Source organism: Poeciliopsis prolifica, unplaced genomic scaffold (assembly GCF_027474105.1).
Source record: "Poeciliopsis prolifica strain line A6 unplaced genomic scaffold, Auburn_PproV2 SCAFFOLD034, whole genome shotgun sequence".
Classification (NCBI taxonomy): Eukaryota; Metazoa; Chordata; class Actinopteri; order Cyprinodontiformes; family Poeciliidae; genus Poeciliopsis; species Poeciliopsis prolifica.
Genome location: NW_026562409.1, coordinates 1500001 through 1517500, shown reverse-complemented (window position 1 = coordinate 1517500; position 17500 = coordinate 1500001). Strand labels below are relative to the sequence as shown.

The window sequence follows — 17500 nt, the reverse complement described above, 5'->3', positions numbered from 1 at the left end:
GGACATTAAAGCTCAATAGCACCTCATTTATCTCATGTAAACCTCAAAAGGTGCATTTTCTTAAACGGAGAGAACAAAATTCCATTAGAAAATTGGGCATTTTTAATTTTGCACCACTCTCAGCAAATAATGGCTCCCTATACTAACACAATTAATAATTATTTTAAATAAATAATGTGTTTATAAAAATTCGGCACACAATCTGTTCACTTAGTAACAAAATTAGTCTTAAATAAATGCACTATTTTTTAAGCTGTGATGGAAAAACACGATGCGAGGATCTGAAGTTAGCATCTGAATCACACTTGAGGGAAATTTTGTATCTGATCCTGATTTAAGGAAAATCCTAAAACACCCTTCAAAATATGAAATACTTCGAATAGTCAAATAACGACTGGATTATTCAACACTTGTTTTTTTTATTATCAAGCCATTATTATACTGCAATCGATACAGTATTATTGCTATCCATGTAGAAAACCAACTTGCTTATGAGTCAAACTAGAAACATACAAAACTTATTATATTCACACTGAAAACTGTTATTCTGAGACAATTTACAAGTCACCAAATTCACTTAAAGGTAATCTATAACTCAGAATAACTCAGTCAATGTGTGATCAGTCTCAGCACTAATTTCCAAGCATCCTGTAAATTCTGCTCTAAACAGCTATAAAAGCAGAGAAATTGCTCATTTTGAACGTCCACAGCATAATAATAGCTTTGTTTCGGTTCACTGAACATAAATTCAACGTGCAATAATAGAGTTCATATTTGACCTTTGAACTACAGCTGTTTCATTTTCTTTAAAACGGTGAAATGGCCCTTTATTCAATCGGAAGCTCCGAAACACAAACGAACTTCCGCGCCGTGCTCGCTGAAAAGTTGAGATGTTTCACCTCCAAATGAGATTAAGAGAAAGCATTTTATTCTAAATCTATGCTGCAGAATAATAATAAAGCCTCTTTGACAGAACATTCGGTCAGTCGCCAGGTTAGATCAGGCTAGCTTGTTTTGGTCAAAAAGACAATGAAACTCGGCTCATGGCTGAGACACAGCAGCTCCATTAAGCCCGCAGGAAAACAACAGCTGCGGAGAAACACGCCATTCTGAAACCCAGAGAAAATCAACACAAACCTGTTTCACTGTTTTCTGCCCGCCATTTAATCCTAACTGTCAACGATCAGCTCGGAGCCGCCGATGCTCCACATATGCCCAAGTTTAGCCCAAGTCCAAAAATGACACTTCCGAGGCTTTCAGAGAGTCAGCCAATCAGAAACTAGATCCTTTACAGTGACCGAAATTCTAGCCAATGAGAGTACGAGATGGTGAGTTCTGCCCGCCTTAAAGAAACGGTCCCTGTGAGTAAACTGGAGCTGATGAAATAAGTTGATAAAAGGCCAAAGTTATTTTCGATAAGGTTTTTAAATTAATATTAATATTGTTTGGGGTTGTTTAATTACATATACTTAAAGGGTAATTTAAAAAGTGTTTTAATCACATATTTAGGCGGGATAAACTGGTTTTGACTTTTTAATGGCCATTATTGGGTCATAACAGTGAGTATGTACCAATATAAAACCTCATTAGTTGAGTTTAGTTTGATAAAATATCTTGTAAAATTGCAGTAAAAATACAAAAATGTAAAAGTAAACAATATAGTAAAAGTATTGTTTTTAAAATTTGCACGATCTACCAACCAATCAATTAATTATGTTTGTAAAATTTATGTTTGCTTTGAAGCAACGAGCAGGAAATAGATTAAACTTGGGCAGGAAGACAAAAACTTCCTGAAAGCACAGCTGGGATTGAGTGGCAGCCAGCGCCCTCTAGCGGTTCACGGTGAATGTTTTTCAACTTTAAATTCCCTCTATCAATCAAAACATAAAAAAGTATCTGTCAAACATTTGGAGGGTCAGTTGTGCATTTCTATTCCTCCACTCATCCAACAATAACTGATTATTTGTGATTTTTTATTATACTGAAATAATAATCAACCAAATTAGTAATTACTTATTTCATGAGAGCATCCAGACTGAAACATGAAATTTGATTAAAGAACAACAAGCCAAGACTGTAGAAAAGCATGTGAATTTTGCTTTTAAGATGGAAAAAACAAACTTTTTTTGTTTGTAAATATGTACTTTTTTTTAAATTGAGTTAAATTATTTGTTTATTTGCATGTTATGTATTTCTAATATTCAACAAAATAAGCTTAAGTTTTTAAATGAAAAATCTGATGAAAGAAAATTTTTGATCCGATCATTAAAATAATTGTTTGCAGCAGCCTAAATTTCTTAATATATATTTTAAAACATATCATTTGAAGGTTGATGTGCCTCTGATTTGACCACCAATAGGCGCTCAAAGCTGCGCAAACTGATCCCAGTGACGCAGTTAGGCGCGTCCCTGAATGGACCGGGACAATCCCTCAGATTACAGCTTGATCCACAGGATTTGTGCACCTGACTCGACCGGAAGCGGTCAGAGATGAACCAACGCTGATGTAGATTGATTTCATCTCCCTGGAAACAGTGAGGAAAAATATTTCAGTGGCTTTTAGGAGTTTAATTCATGCAGCTACGGTTGTAATATCTCCATATGAGGCTTTCATGGCGGATTTTTTGCAGATATTCCGTCTGAATTATGCAGAAGATGCGCAGTTAACAGAAATCTGAGTTTACCACCAGTTTATAATGAATGATATTCCTGCTTCCGGTGGAAACCTGGGCTGTAATCCTCGGAGATTTCCGCGCACTGATGGATGGCGTCCTGACCGTCACCGGGGACGCCACGGTATGTAAACTGGATGAATTCTGCCGCTATGTTTGCGCCTTTTTTACCGAACTGAGTCTGGCAAGAGAGCGCCAAAATGAGGAAAGCTGTTCTGAAAGAAGCCGCAAAGCGCTTCCCCTGGCTGGCCAACGTCACCCTGTACGGCTGCCTGTTCGCCGGCGGGGATTTGGCGCATCAGCTGATTGCGCACAGAGAGCGCATCGACTGGAAACACACCCGCAACGTGGCCATCGTGGCCATCACCTTCCAGGGAAACTTTAACTACTTCTGGCTGCGCGCTCTGGAGAAACGCTTCCCCGGAAAATCCGCAGGGATGGTTTTCCGCAAACTGCTGCTGGACCAAAGCTTTGCGTCACCTTTGGCCACCAGCGTCTTCTACACAGGTGAGGAACAGGCGAATCAATCAGAGCATGATGGAAAATATTAGTTAGGCTATTACGGCAATTTGATTAACAGAAACAGAAAAGTATGTTTTACAGACAGCAAATTGCGCCCAAACTGATATATCTTGGACCTTTTTATTCAAAAAGTATTACATTATTTAAGACCAATAATATAAAAATAATGCAAAGAAATTAACCCACAGAAGAAGTTGGGTTAGTTGGAAAGTCAAGTGGAAGGAAGAAATCAGGAAGAGATTATGAAAAGTAACTGACAGGAAATCACAAATCCTCTTTTCCATAAAAGGTGTACAACATAAGACCATTACTACTAATGAAAAGGTTTTTAAAACATAAATGTTAGGTAATGCAAGGAGGTTAACCTATGGATTAGTTGGAAAGTTAAGTGGAAGGAAGAAATCATGGTCAGATTGGATTCATGTTTCAAGGTTACAGTTTATTTCTGTAATTCAACTTTACAAACTGAAACTTATGTTAGATGTATTAATAACACTAAGAGAAACACATTTCAACAGTGTTTTTTGTTTGTGTGTGTGGGGGGCCGGGGGTGTGCGTGTGCGTGTGTGTGCGTGTGTGTGTGTGTGTTTGTGTAACGTTTTAATCATTATGGACCAAAAAAATCCCAAATTCACTTTTTCAGAAAAGTTCTACGACATAACTAATTATGAAACCCTAACACTTATGTTTTACCAAACGTCTAAAACACGTTAGTTTAATCCATGGAAATGCTGAATCAAATTACATAATGGAAAGTTAAGTAAGGAAGAAATCAGGGACAGATTGGATTGTGTGTAGAATAATGCTTTTAAGTCCAGTTTATTCCTGTAATAAAACTATAAAAAATTAAACTTCTGTGTTAAATATATTAATAACACACAGAGAGGTACATAACTGCGTTGGTCCGGTTCTGGTTCTCCTCAGCCCAGACGATCCTGGACCCATCTGCATGTGCAGTCAACACCTTCTAATGCTCCCTCAACATCTTGAATAGATTTTGTTTCATAATCCTCTTTCAAACTTGGAGCTTTGTTGCTTATTCACCATTTTCTACCACAGTTTTTTTCCTTCCACTAAACTTCCCATTGATTTACTTGAAGCCAGCTTCTCTTCTCATCAAATTTTTGGTTTTTGAAGATTTCATCTTTTGAAATATGGATTTTCTTAAAAAACAAAACAAAACAAAAAACAAGAACATTTCTGAATTTCAAAAGTCATAAATTTGCTGGGAAATTTTTTTTTAATTCCTGAGATAAATCTAACAATTTCTGAGTGAACTGGAGTTTGGCATGAAAAAGTTTTACATTTATTTTACATATTGGCTGTAATCTAAACTTTTTTTTTGCCTGCAGGTGTGAGTTTTCTGGAAGGAAGGGAAGACATCCTTGAAGACTGGAGGGAGAAATTCTTTAACACCTGGAGGGTAAAATATGAGAAAGTCACCTTCCTCTTCCTCCTCCTCTTCCTCACATGGTCACATCTCTAGCAGCCGGCAGCCAGATTAACCTACATCGCCCCGTGTGCCGCTAGTGATGCTCAGTGTGCAGGGAAAACCAGGCGGCGGATAATAATGTCAGTAGGAAGAGAAATCCTGCCGCAGATTAGCGACCTGTTAGCATGCAGTTATATAATCCAGGACAGCAGCACTTCGTTTCGCTGCTGATCATGTAAAAATCTATAAAAACAAAAACTAATAAACTGATCAGAAAGCCAGTAGTTTACAAATGTCCTCAGGTTTTGCTAGCAATGCTTTTAAACTGCATGAATTGGGTCAAATGTTTTGGGTTTTGGCTTCTTCCTCTCTGATTGGCCGGTTGGTTTTTTGTATGTAAACTTCTGACTTTAGTGAGGTAAAATCAAAGCTTCTTTTTTTAGCACATTTAGAGAAACCTCAGCTGACCACAAACTTCACAACATCGCAGGTAGACAAATGATTAAACAAGAAATAAACAAATTAAAAATAAATAATAATAAAATGATAATAATCCAAATAGATGAGATAACATAGTTGATTTCAGTTGCAGCAAATTTCCAAAAGCTGGAATTAATTATCTAATTTTCCCTTTATCTTTTCTTAAAATAAATTTACAGAGAAATAAAAAAAAAAATCAACAATTTTATAACTTTTCTATAATATGGCCTTCACTCAGTTTCTCTTGTGTTTTTATTAAATAAAAAATATTTGACCAGAAATTGTATCAACTGAGATTGTTGCAAGATTTTCATTTATAAGAATTTTTACCATTTTTTCCCAGACTGGACTCATGTACTGGCCCTTTATGCAGGTAACTATTAAGATGCTACATTTTATTTTGTTCTGTTAATTCAGAAATCAGCTGCATAGGAAATGATTTAAGTTTATTTATTTATATGTATTTAGTAGTTTAAATTGTCTAAGTTTTATATAAAAACACTTTGAAAAACCGTCTCTGTTGCTAATTATTTTATATTTTATTACATTCTTTTAGATGTTATGATCAGTTTTTAATTTGCCAAATACTTTTTGTTTTTTGTTTTTTTGCTTGAGTGTAGTATATTGAAGTAGTGCTACTCTTCCTGTAGTTCTGGGTACTTTACTCTCTTCTACTGACCGACAGTCGTGATCCAGAGTATTTTATATATTTTACAGCTTTTCACTTCCTGGGTTTGCTTTGAAAAAACAAATATTGAATTTAATTGTGGTTATTGTGTTAAGGTTAATACCATAAAATCCTTGTTTTTATTAGCTGAACCTAAAAATGGTAATTCTTACACAATAAAGATAAATATTAACAACAATTTTAAACCTTCATTAAGTAAGTCAGAGGTTCTGCTCAGTTACTTGAAGCTTTTTTACCAAATACTTTTTCACTTTTTCTTTGTTTTTTCACAAATGTATTTTTACTTAAGTAGTAATATGTTAAAGTGGTGCTACTCCTAATTTAATCACTTCAACAATCACAATGCAGAAACTTTAACTTCATCACCAGCTGAGCTCAGTCAAATATTGAAAAATCTTTAATTGAAGGTTAACTCAGTACAATCTTAGTTCTTATCAGCTCAATAGTGATAAACCTAAAAAGTAAATCACTTTAAACCTTTATTAACTCTTTTCTCCTGTAAATGGTGTCTCCAGTTTCTGAACTTTGTGCTGATGCCGCTGCACATGCGGACCGCCTTCATGGGCTGCTGCGCCTTCCTCTGGGCCTCCTTCCTGTGTTTCTCTCGGCAGGACGGTGACGGCACCGCCACCGTGGCCCTGGCCTTCATCATGGACCCCCGGAAAACTCTGGAGGAGATGCGTGAGGCTCGGCTCGCCCGGAAGAGGCATAAAATTCAGAGGGAAAACTAAATTTTTTCATCTGTATTTGTCTCAAATGCAGCAACAAATCAGGCAGGAAATGTCTGAGAAAAGACTTCAGTTTATTAAACGCCAAGAAGTTATTGAAGTACCCATTTATGGACTGACACAGCCGCTGCAATGTTGAGAAATAAAATTGTTTATTGAGTAAAGTTGGTGTCAGGCAGCTAAAAAAAACAAAGACAAATGGCAGTATTATTATAGTACAGCCAGAAAAATCCATAAGTAGATTTAATTTAGACCAAATGAGGGAAAATGCTTTGATTCAGAAATTATGTTTTAGTCTAATAATTGGACTTTACTGCTAGGGAACCAAAAGCAGAATTTAAAAACGCAATTAAAACTCTAAGGCTTCATAACTTAAGTTTTTCACCAGCTGTGCCTATGTCAGAGCTAAGCCACTGACATAACCTGCAGTAATCCATCAAACATGTGATTGAGTTCTAATTTGTGTCATGGATCACAAACTTAATGCTTGAAAATGTGTTTTTTATCTGGGAAATATGGAGATTGGGAGATTATCTGTTAATAATTATTGAATAAAGCAGTTTACAGGTCATGAAGGATGAATGTGGATTTGAAAAACTGTTGAAGATCTAAACCAACCAGGTGTATAAAAACCTAAAACATAGAACAGCCAAATAAAACATCAAATTCACTTACAATAAAAGAGATATGTGATAATTAATCTAGGTTTATGAGTAAATCAGCACCCCTGACCATATATTCATGCAGGACTCCCTAAACGGAGCTAAATTGGTGCCATAAAGTTTCGTCAAAAGACAAAATATTTGACACAAAGGAACAAAAAATAAGATTTGAAACTGAAAAAAGTTTCGAATAAAGAAAAATAAAATTTGAAAGTAAAAAGAAATTTATAACTACTTTCCAGATTATTATTTTTTTTTAGTTTCAAATCTGCTTTTTGTCAAAAAATTTTTATTTTTGTTTAAAACATTTTTTTCAATCTTTATTGCCCCAATTTAGCTCCATATTTGTCTCATGTTTCTGTCATTCTTTCCTAATTATTTTACCGAAGGTGTTTATTTTTATTTTTAATTTTTATTTTTTCAGATCCTCCTCATCATCAAAACGTGCTTTCATCACTTACAGGTTAATTGGTGTTTCTTAATTGCCCTTGGGTGAGAGTGTTTGTTCTGTTTGTTATTCATACATTTCTGGTTCACAACAAATATTATTTAAAAGTGCTTTGCTTCCAAAACAGAAAGATATAGTCAATTAAATCCAGTGTATTAGGGTCATTGTATAAAGTCATTTAGATGCATTCAGTGTGTTACAACCTGTTCAGTGTTATAAAACAAACAGTTTATATTGCTATATTTGTAGAAGGTATAAAGATAATCCTAATACCAAATGAGACCCAATATCTTTATTTATTTATTTTGACTTTTAGCCCATTAAACTTCCTTTAATTTTATGTAACTACTTATTTATACACTAAACTGTGAGTTTTCACACATATTTCTGATAAAAGCTGAAAACTTTGTGAACTAACTGTCCAATTTGAAGTAAAAAAAAAAGCAAAAAGGTAATTTACCATTATTTATAATGTAAATTACAAATTTATCAGTTACAACACTGGATTCCCTGTTATTTCTGTAGAAATCTGAACCTGCTACCTTATTACTTGAACCGTCTGATTGGTTGCCATCAGCCCGTATACCTCATTGTGTTCTTACCTGAGCCACAATCTAACACTGTTTTCTGTTGCTGAATTCTAGCAGAAAGGAAAACATGCAAAAATTGGACGGGTTTTTCTTAGTTTTTTGTCTCATTGTCTCCTTTTCATAATAAAGGGAAACTGTAACCAATAAACCGGTCAAACAGCTCCAGTGTTATGTCACGACTTCAACCACAAAGAGATTTGATGAAATCGTGTCAGAGCTAAGCCACCTGGAAGCAGATTGTCAAGACGGTGACTTGATCCTGTGACAAGTTAAAACTGTCGACAAGCGGCTCGTTTTCCAGGACAGGCCGACTTCCCCGTCAGCTGTTCTGCTTGTGAACATCCCAGTTATGCAATAACCATGGTTACTGTTTATGTCTTCAGAAGGTTTTACTGTCATTGACTGACTGACTGCACAAAGTTAGAAAATCCAAATAAAAGTACATAAATATTTAAATATATACAAATATATATATATAGTAGAAACTCATCTGGAATATTTTTTTTAAAAAAGTACAACTTAAATATATTAATAAAATATACAGTAAGTGTATTATAATAGTAGATAGTTACTAGTTTTTTTTAGAAATCCAAATTCAGAATCACAATTCCTGTATTATCATTTTGCAAGAAAGTATAGATGTAGGAGCCAATTGTTGTCACCACCAGAGGGCGTATTGTTTTGTTCTCTGAGTGTGAGGGGGATGGGTTATTTAAGGTCGATTGTAATGGTGTTCAGGTGTTGACCATTGGGAAGAGGACACAGTTTTTTTTACTGTGTTTGGTTTGACGGGTAGAAACGAACTTTATGTATGTAAATGGAAATTATAATAAAAGACTTTCATACTAAAGAAGAGCACTACTCTGAAACTTAATCCGAACGCACGTAAAAACGAAGTACACCCAGAGGCAACCACTAGTAGCCCTAAAGTAAAGGATTTTGGACGCTACAATAGAGGAGAGCGAGAAGGAAATTTAACAGACATGGAAAACTCTTTCCATCCTCCTCATGAGACTGTCTTGGGAAAACAAAGTGTCTTCAGTCAGAATCTTCTTCAAATTCGCTGTAATACTGACTGCTACGGCGGTGATTTCTATCTACAATAACTCTTGAAGAATTTGAATCAATATGAGTTACAACATTTAATTTACCCTTGGGATCAATAAAGTATATTTATTTATCTAATAAATCATGTTAATAGTTGCAGTCTAACCTTGAACAACAGAAACTAATTATTTTTTACGCTACTAGCTAAGCCAAGCTAACCAAATGTTAGCATTGAGGTCAAAACATGTAACTGTAGTGTCTCATTAACACCTTTAAAAGATTTCCCTTTCAAAGTTATCGGTGAAGGTCATGCCTGTAACCCACTGACTCAATGCTAAAAACATGCAGCCCAGATATGAGGCAGGGACAGACAGGACTGGTGGACTGGCATTTGTGAGTGGTGGATTAACTGGGATCAGATACGCCCGTCTAATCCCACAGGAAAAGACACAGTTGACCCAAATTCACCTCTGACCCCACCAACAGGAAGTGAACATCTCCAATCAGAATCCAGGATTCTGTTTTTTAAAGCCAGACTTGGATAGTTAGTCTCAATTTTTTGTGGATATCACACAAGGTAAGCTTACTATTATTTGTCTAAGCTTCCAGAACTAGATGTTGAACTCATTTTATAGTTTCTTGATTTCCTGGTACAAGCTCTGCTCTTATAAACTCTCCACTGATTAATAGTGTTGATACTGTTTAACATTTGCGTAATTTATGTATTCCAAAACCATCTGAATATGTTTTAGGATCATCATCCTATCAATACTCAACTGCACTACTGTTTCAACCATCTAGGAGTTGATCTAAGGAAAAGTTGAACAATTTTGAGGAAGTTGTTCTTTATTATACCATCCAATTTGTAAAATCCACCAGCAATGAATGCAAACCGACTGAAAACATGAGCACTGTGTCAAGAACAATAATAAACAAAGTATTATTCCAGTGCAAAAAGCACTTTCAATCCATAAAGAGCAAGGGTGATTTTCCATTAGTATCAATAGTTTTCACTCACCTCCTTGGAATATCAAAACCTAATACCATAACTAATTCAATTGATTACCTTTGGTGATGATCAAGAAGACACTGTTTCAAAATGTTTCAAAATAAATGATTGATTTCATGTAAAAGCATGTCTGAGTGTTCTAATGAAGCACGTCATTCTATTTTAGTTATTTGGAATTAAGCTTCTTTGCTTTTGTTTTTATTTAATTTTGAATATATATTTTTTTATTTCTAGAAACATAGCAAACATTTTTCCAGGTACTGTTTATACGTTTTCCTACTGCACGTGAAAGCAGCACCACCGTGTGGCAATCTGTTGAAATTTCTGTGTGAATTAATGCGAACACCCTCTGTCTATTCCCACCACTCTGATTGGTCTGTCACCCTTGCAGCCCGCCCAGTTGCTGTGATTGACAGAAACGCGTCCAATAGCAACAAAGAACAAGAACGTCATCTAATTTGTTATTGGCCAGTTGACGTTGACAAAATGAATGGCAAATTTTATTGTTCGACGCTTTCCCGAAGCGGCGAGTAACTTTCTGACTTCCAACTCAAGGCAAGTCCTTTCAAATTTGTCTAATTCCATCGTTTTGTGCGAAAGTTTTGCCTAACTCTTGGTTTGTAGCGAAAATGACTTTTCTGGAAGGTTCGGGGTGAAGTTTTAGTTTGATAAGAAGAGTTTGAGAGGCAAACGGGACAAATGTTGGTCTGCGCTGGGATTTAAACGGTTAAACTCCGTTAGCCGAATCAGCTAGCGGTAACTTTAGTTTCCTTCAGCCTTTCTGTTCTACTTATCGAGTATTTTATGGATAAAACTCGCTGTGAGCTCATCTCCGAGAGCTGGGGTTAGTCACCATAAACGGCAGGCTGGCTGTGAAGTTCTGTTTGGCTCGGTTTGCTGTTGGTTCCGTTTTTTCAGCGTTTGCGTTTGAACTCCGCTTGTTGGACTCAAATGAAAATAAGTTCTAGATGTTCCAGAAAGTTTGGTTGTCAAAACATTCCAGGTTTGTTTTCTTGACCCGTAAATAAATAGACGCGTATTAATAGTTGATGAAATTATCTTTTGTTGACAGAACTAGGAAAACGATCTGATTTAGTTTAATTCAAGAATATTACATTATCAGTTATGTATTTCATTTACATTTAGCATCTAAAAATGGGAAAAAACTGGGACAAAATGAAAATAACGATTATAAAAATATAAAGTTAAATGCCTTTTAATACTTAAAACATTTAAACAAGATGAAATTGTATTCAAAATAACATTTTGTTCATTTCAACTAAATTGGCCCATTTTAACGTTTACATCACATCTAATTAATTCATAATTTAGTGTTTGAAAGTATACATTGTAGCGTTTTTACTCCATTACACAAATTAATATTGATTTCTAAAATGTTTATTTTATCTTCTTGGCAAATTAGCAAAACATATTTTTGTGATGGTTCTGTATAAAACTCTACACTTTGATAATTGATTAAAATGTATGTATTTTCAATTATGTTTCTCAACATGACCACATTTCATTAAATAAATTAATTAAATGTTATTGTAAAATGATTTGTTGGATTTAAAAAAGAGTTCATTCTGCAGATTTTTTGTTTAAAAAATGCTAATTAGAAAATAATTTAATTTTTAAAAAATAAGAATATAAACATTTTATTGTCTAAAATGCAGTACTTTAGCACCAACATGCTGAAAACTCAACTCTTTCTCTTTTTATTTTTAAAATATAGTTTAAACTAGGTGAAGCTAAAACTGTCACCAGAGCAGCTCTGGGTAGAAAATAAAAAAATATATATTTTAAATGCAAAATTTCTATATTTTTCTTTACAGGTTTGGCCTAATTAGTGCTCTGTGCGTTCTTTCTGAAAATTACCTTTTTTTCCTGAGTTTGTGTACTGTAGTCAACAATTAATCAATTACGAATTTAGTGGACAATTATTTAGATAATTGATTAAGCACAATTTAATCATTTCAGCCCTGTAAGAACATTTGCTTTCGTTCACATTTTCTACGTATGAATCACGCTAATCAAAGATTTCAACATTTGCAACAATAAAACATTTAAAGAAATTCAATTATACACTAATTAGGTAACGTCTGAAGGCTGTTGCTTGCATTAAATTAAATTTTTGGCTGTTCCAGGATACAGTCCCATAAATGGTTGACCAACAGTATAAGGGCTGTGTTTCTGTTTCGGCGCAGGACCGAAGAGCCTGCTGTGAGCCGTGACCGCGCTGGAGATGGGGGACCAGGAAGCGCCTCAGTTTGGATCCGTGGAGGAAGAACTGGAGCACTGGAAGGAGGAGGCGGCCCGGCACCAGCAGATGTTCGTTCCCTCTTTATCTTTTAGTCCAACCGGTTCCTTGTCTAATCTGGAAGCATCGTAATCTACGAAACAGCAAACATACAACTTTACTTTTTTCTTTGATTCCAGAATGTCCAAACTAACGTTTAGAATTTTTCTTTATAATTGTAATCACAAAAAACATTTCACTTTTTTTTAACCTGCTCGTTAAGTAATAAACTATTATTATATCTTGATGAAATAAGCAAAGCAATCGGATTCCTCTAGACAATTATTAGAGTTGAAATAAAAAAAAGGCTCTTGCAGGTTTTCCATATTTAAAAGAAAACAACAAACTGTGTTTCACATTGATTATCTTTTTCTACATTTGATTTTGTCTTTTCAGCAACCAGAACAGGATTTTGTTCAATTTAGTTTCATTTTGTCCAAGTTTATTAAATTGTCATGTCCGAGTCTGAACTTAGTGACAGCCACAGGATGTATTGAAAGCAAGTAAACAAATACATGCGTTCCTTTTTAAATATGAAAATAAACATTTTACTGCGTGTAATGTAGAACAGTTTTCTTCAAGATCATTTAAATCAAAATATTTTGTTGGCAGAATGTGAACCAGGTGAAGGTGAAACTGCCATTTGAGAAGTTTAAGTAGAAAAGATTTAAATGTTTCTTTGTTCTTAAATCCAATGTTTTTATTTTTGTAGTTTCAACTTGAGTGCTGCTCTGAATATTTTCATCCAGCAAATGTTTTGTTTTGAGTCTGCATACTGCAGTTAATTGATTACAGAATTAGTTATTTCAATAATTGATTCATAACAATTAATCTGATTGTTTCAGCCCTGATTATTATCAAAAAATCATTTTTTGATTATAATAACATTACTACTATGTCTAAAAAAGTAATAAAAATAGATTTCTGTTGACTAACACATTTTCTTTACTATTTTTATTAATATTTGTATTATTTTTAACAATAATTATAACAATAACCAATTAATATTTTTAAAATGTACCTTAAGGTAAATTTTTTGATGCTGGTGTAACCCACATAAAGTGGGGATAGCCTTTTGGAAAATAGAGATTGGGTAGGCGGGGTGGTCTGCCTGGCCAATGGGAAGTTTGATTCCCATGAATGTTTGGACCAATCAGAGAGCGGAGTGCCATAGAGGCTCCACCTTCTTTCCCGTGTTGGCAGCGTTGATTGTGAGCGGGAGATCTGACCCTGATCAGACAGCTGAGCCAGAAACCACTAAGATCAGTTGGAACTGTTGCACTTTCTGGCAGTTGATTGGCAGTTGTTTTCAGTTCAACTGAAGTGCCCTCCGTGTCTGGAATGAGAGTCCCTGTCTAGTTGTTTTGAACGTGCCGCACTGAGATCGATCAAGTTTTTTTTTTTTTTTTTTTTTTGTTGTGTGTTTTGTTTTTTTGCTTTTTCTTCTCTTCTCCTGGATTGTTCCTGGAGTGGATTCCTCTACTGACTTTGATGGCGAGCCTTCCCACCTGGACTTAGAAAGATCTGGATTTCCTCCCATGTTGAGTGAGACCTGAACCAGGATTTAATTTGATTAATTTGTCATCTAAAAGAGATTAGAGCGCAAACTACCAGGGTGCACCCAATAATTTAAATTTGATATTTAGCACTTGGCCAAATATTGTTGTTTTATTTCATGTATTTTATTGTGTGTAATTTTATTTTCTTAATTGTATGTCTTGTCCACTTGTGAGTTTATGATTCATGTTACTAAAGCTAATTGTTTTTTAAATTCACTCAACTGAGTATGTGTGTCATTTAAACACCCATCGTGCTCCGACAGCCGAACCTATTGGCCCATCTACCTAAAACATATTGTACCCTTCTCAACTGTGTTACACTAAAGAAAACTTTTTTTTTTTTTGCAAAGAAGCAGAACATAAACTCGAACACTTTATTTTGTAAAAGTAGTTTCCTTTACTGCGTTTATCGGTGTCCATGATGTTTGCCATTCACAATATGGCTGCCGGCAGAACGCCGACTTTTTGCTCTTCTTCCTCTCTGATTGTGACGAGGTTTGAGAACTTTGCGATGTTTATATATTTTGGCACAAAATATTAACTTGTTTGTGCAAAAATATCCAATCTGTCAGGGTTTTTATGTTTGTAATAAGTTCTGATTATGACACTTTGACTGTGAAAACACCTTTATGTGTCCTGCATTAATGTGTTTGAGGAGTTTAAAGCCACGTCTGTCCTGTTGTTTCATAAAAACCAACCTGAAGGCTTTGGCCGGTTTTGTGTTTGTGTTCTCAGTGCGGTGGAAGCGCAGGAGGAGCTGCAGGAGTTCCAGCAGATGAGTCGGGACTACGAGGTGGAGCTGGAGACGGAGCTGAAGCAGCTGGAGGCCAGGAACCGCGAGCTTCTCTCAGCCAACAACCGTCTGCGCATGGAGCTGGAGAACTACAAGGTAGTCAGACGTGGAGGGCGAAGCAGCAGGCTGCCAGGCAGCAGGCTGCCATGCAGCAGCAGGCTGCCATGCAGCAGCAGGCTGCCATGCAGCAGCAGGCTGCCAGGCAGCCTGCAGGAGTTGCATTACTTTGCATGAAACCAACTGACCGCTGAGTGAATCGGTCCAAACTGTGAATTTTCATATCCATCAGCTGATAATTGGTTTCCATGCAGTGAATTTGTTTCTCTGGTTGCCTTATCGGAGCGCAGAGCAGCCTTCACAGAGCATCGATTCAGGGACGAAGAGGCAGCTGACGGCTCCTCCTCCTCCTCTCTGTGTCTGGAGGCGATGGCAGTGCTGAGAAGCGACAACAACTCATCTGCTTTTATCGGTTCATAATCGGCCCGGAGCGGCTGCTGCTTTATTAGGAAATACGTTCAGGTTGAACTCGTGTTTGCTGTAAACAGAGCTCTGGGTTTTGATCAGAAGTTTGAAAACCAAACGGGTTTTATTGATTTTATTGTTCATATTGTTGCAGAAAGACAAACACACAGTTCAGGGGGTTTGTCTCTATAAAAGCAGATTTCATGATGTCATCATTATGAAGCTCCAAAATGCAAAACCTGTGTGTATGGCAGGCCGATTTATCATGTAATTATTTTCTTCTGACTATATAGTTAAAATGAAATTGAGTTTTGACTATCCTGACTGATAATTGGGTGCATCTTCAATTTGATGAGTCAAAACATCTATTTGTTCGGATGACATCAGCAGATTTGTAATTTGAAGTGTCACATAATTACAATTCAAGATATTGAGAACGCAATTATGACTCATCTAAATTACATTTTTATAAATCTGGATCAAGAAATTGAGTCCAAGGCCCCCTTGTGCTGCCAGTGGGCTGTCCAAACAGTTGCCGGCAGAATTTTGGGTGTCCTGCACCAAATGGTGAGAAAATGCCAGAAAAGCTGAGCAGGATGAAACGCTGCACTGAAAACCAGGTTAGAAGAGCAAAAGCTACAAATGAAGCATCTTCACAATTCCTTCTCTCTTTACGTTGTCATTAAAATTTCACAGTGATGAGTAAATCTGGGACATTTGAGAATTTAAATTATTTTGAAACTGAAAAACAAAAATTGAAACTGTACAGATATATCTGGATCGTAAAAAAGATTTGATACTAAAACCAAAGGTGTGAAACTAATGTTCAGATGGAAGGTTGTTTTCAATTTGATTGTTTTTCTTGGTTTTAATTTTTCATTCCTTGGTTCAAACCATTCGGCCTCAATGTAGCTCCGTAGAATCGGTGCCCAGACTCAGGATCAAAACACCTCCTGGCTGTTTTTCTGCTCTTTTAGAAGATCCTGTTCTTATAAAGTTACGTAAAAGTTGCTGCCGGTTTTATAATTATGTTTGTTTTTTTTTCACAGTTAAATTTTTTTTTTTTTGCTCACTAGAACACAGTAGGTTTTTAAAATGTCTAACTTTTTGCTTTTGGTTGAGGCATTTGATGTTATCACAGCAGTAGCTGCTCTTATCTCCAGGAATCTCTGACATGTTGAAGCTTCACGCCGCTGTTACTCAATCCAGAAGCGCTTGATGCGTGACTTTCTGTAGAACCGGCGTGTAAATCTGCTAAGTCGTCATCTGACTCTGGTTGACCTTTCCTCTATTTCTGTTTTTTGCCAAATTCAGGACAAGTACGAGACGCATCACTCTGAGGCGTGCCGACAGATCTCCAACCTGGAGGGAGACCTGGCCGAAACCGCGGCCGTCAGAGATCAGCTCCACAAGTACATCAGGGAGCTGGAGCAGGCCAACGACGACCTGGAGAGGACCAAGAGGTCAGGAGGTCAACACCTAGCTAAAGGACTGAGACGTTTCAAACTGGCTCTCCAGCTGTCTGCTGCTCTCTCTCTCTCCATCCAGCTGTCTGCTCTCTCTCTCTCTCTCTCCATCCAGCTGTCTGCTGCTCTCTCTCTCTCTCTCCATCCAGCTGTCTGCTGCTCTCTCTCTCTCTCTCTCTCTCTCTCCATCCAGCTGTCTGCTCTCTCTCTCTCCATCCAGCTGTCTGCTGCTCTCTCTCTCTCTCTCTCTCTCTCCATCCAGCTGTCTGCTGCTCTCTCTCTCTCTCTCTCCATCCAGCTGTCTGCTCTCTCTCTCTCTCTCTCTCTCTCTCCATCCAGCTGTCTGCTGCTCTCTCTCTCTCTCTATCCAGCTGTGTCTCTCTCTCTCTCTCTCTCTCTCTCTCTCCATCCAGCTGTCTGCTGCTCTCTCTCTCTCTCTCTCTCTCTCTCTCCATCCAGCTGTCTGCTGCTCTCTCTCTCTCTCTCTCTCTCTCTCTCTCTCTCTCTCTCTCTCTCTCTCTCTCTCTCTATCCAGCTGTCTGCTCTCTCTCTCTCTATCCAGCTGTCTGCTCTCTCTCTCTCTCTCTCTCTCTCTCTCCATCCAGCTGTCTGCTGCTCTCTCTCTCCATCCAGCTGTCTGCTG

At 36.7% G+C, this 17500-nt stretch overlaps 3 protein-coding genes across 3 annotated transcripts in view; 2 read left to right on the top strand and 1 right to left on the bottom strand.

Moving 5' to 3' along the window:
- Positions 1-1237, bottom strand: part of crlf3 (cytokine receptor-like factor 3) — a 10486-nt gene extending 9249 nt beyond the window's left edge. The window contains exon 1 of the mRNA XM_055052211.1: positions 1138-1237. The gene's annotated coding sequence lies outside the window, so the exon portion shown is untranslated. The remainder of the gene's footprint in view (positions 1-1137) is intronic.
- A 1240-nt stretch (positions 1238-2477) lies between these two features.
- mpv17l (MPV17 mitochondrial membrane protein like) lies at positions 2478-10340 on the top strand. Its single transcript, XM_055051827.1, has 4 exons — positions 2478-3179; positions 4547-4617; positions 5450-5479; positions 6310-10340. Exons 1-4 carry the CDS (start codon positions 2873-2875, stop codon positions 6523-6525), a joined length of 624 nt encoding a protein of 207 aa, XP_054907802.1. The 5' UTR covers positions 2478-2872; the 3' UTR covers positions 6526-10340.
- Positions 10341-10724: 384 nt separating this feature from the next.
- Positions 10725-17500, top strand: part of LOC129373750 (nuclear distribution protein nudE homolog 1-like) — a 10909-nt gene continuing 4133 nt past the window's right edge. Inside the window, exons 1-4 of the mRNA XM_055051826.1 lie at positions 10725-10833; positions 12486-12609; positions 14872-15025; positions 16706-16854. Coding sequence (XP_054907801.1) covers positions 12524-12609; positions 14872-15025; positions 16706-16854 — 389 coding nt within the window. The 5' untranslated portion in view covers positions 10725-10833; positions 12486-12523. The remainder of the gene's footprint in view (positions 10834-12485; positions 12610-14871; positions 15026-16705; positions 16855-17500) is intronic.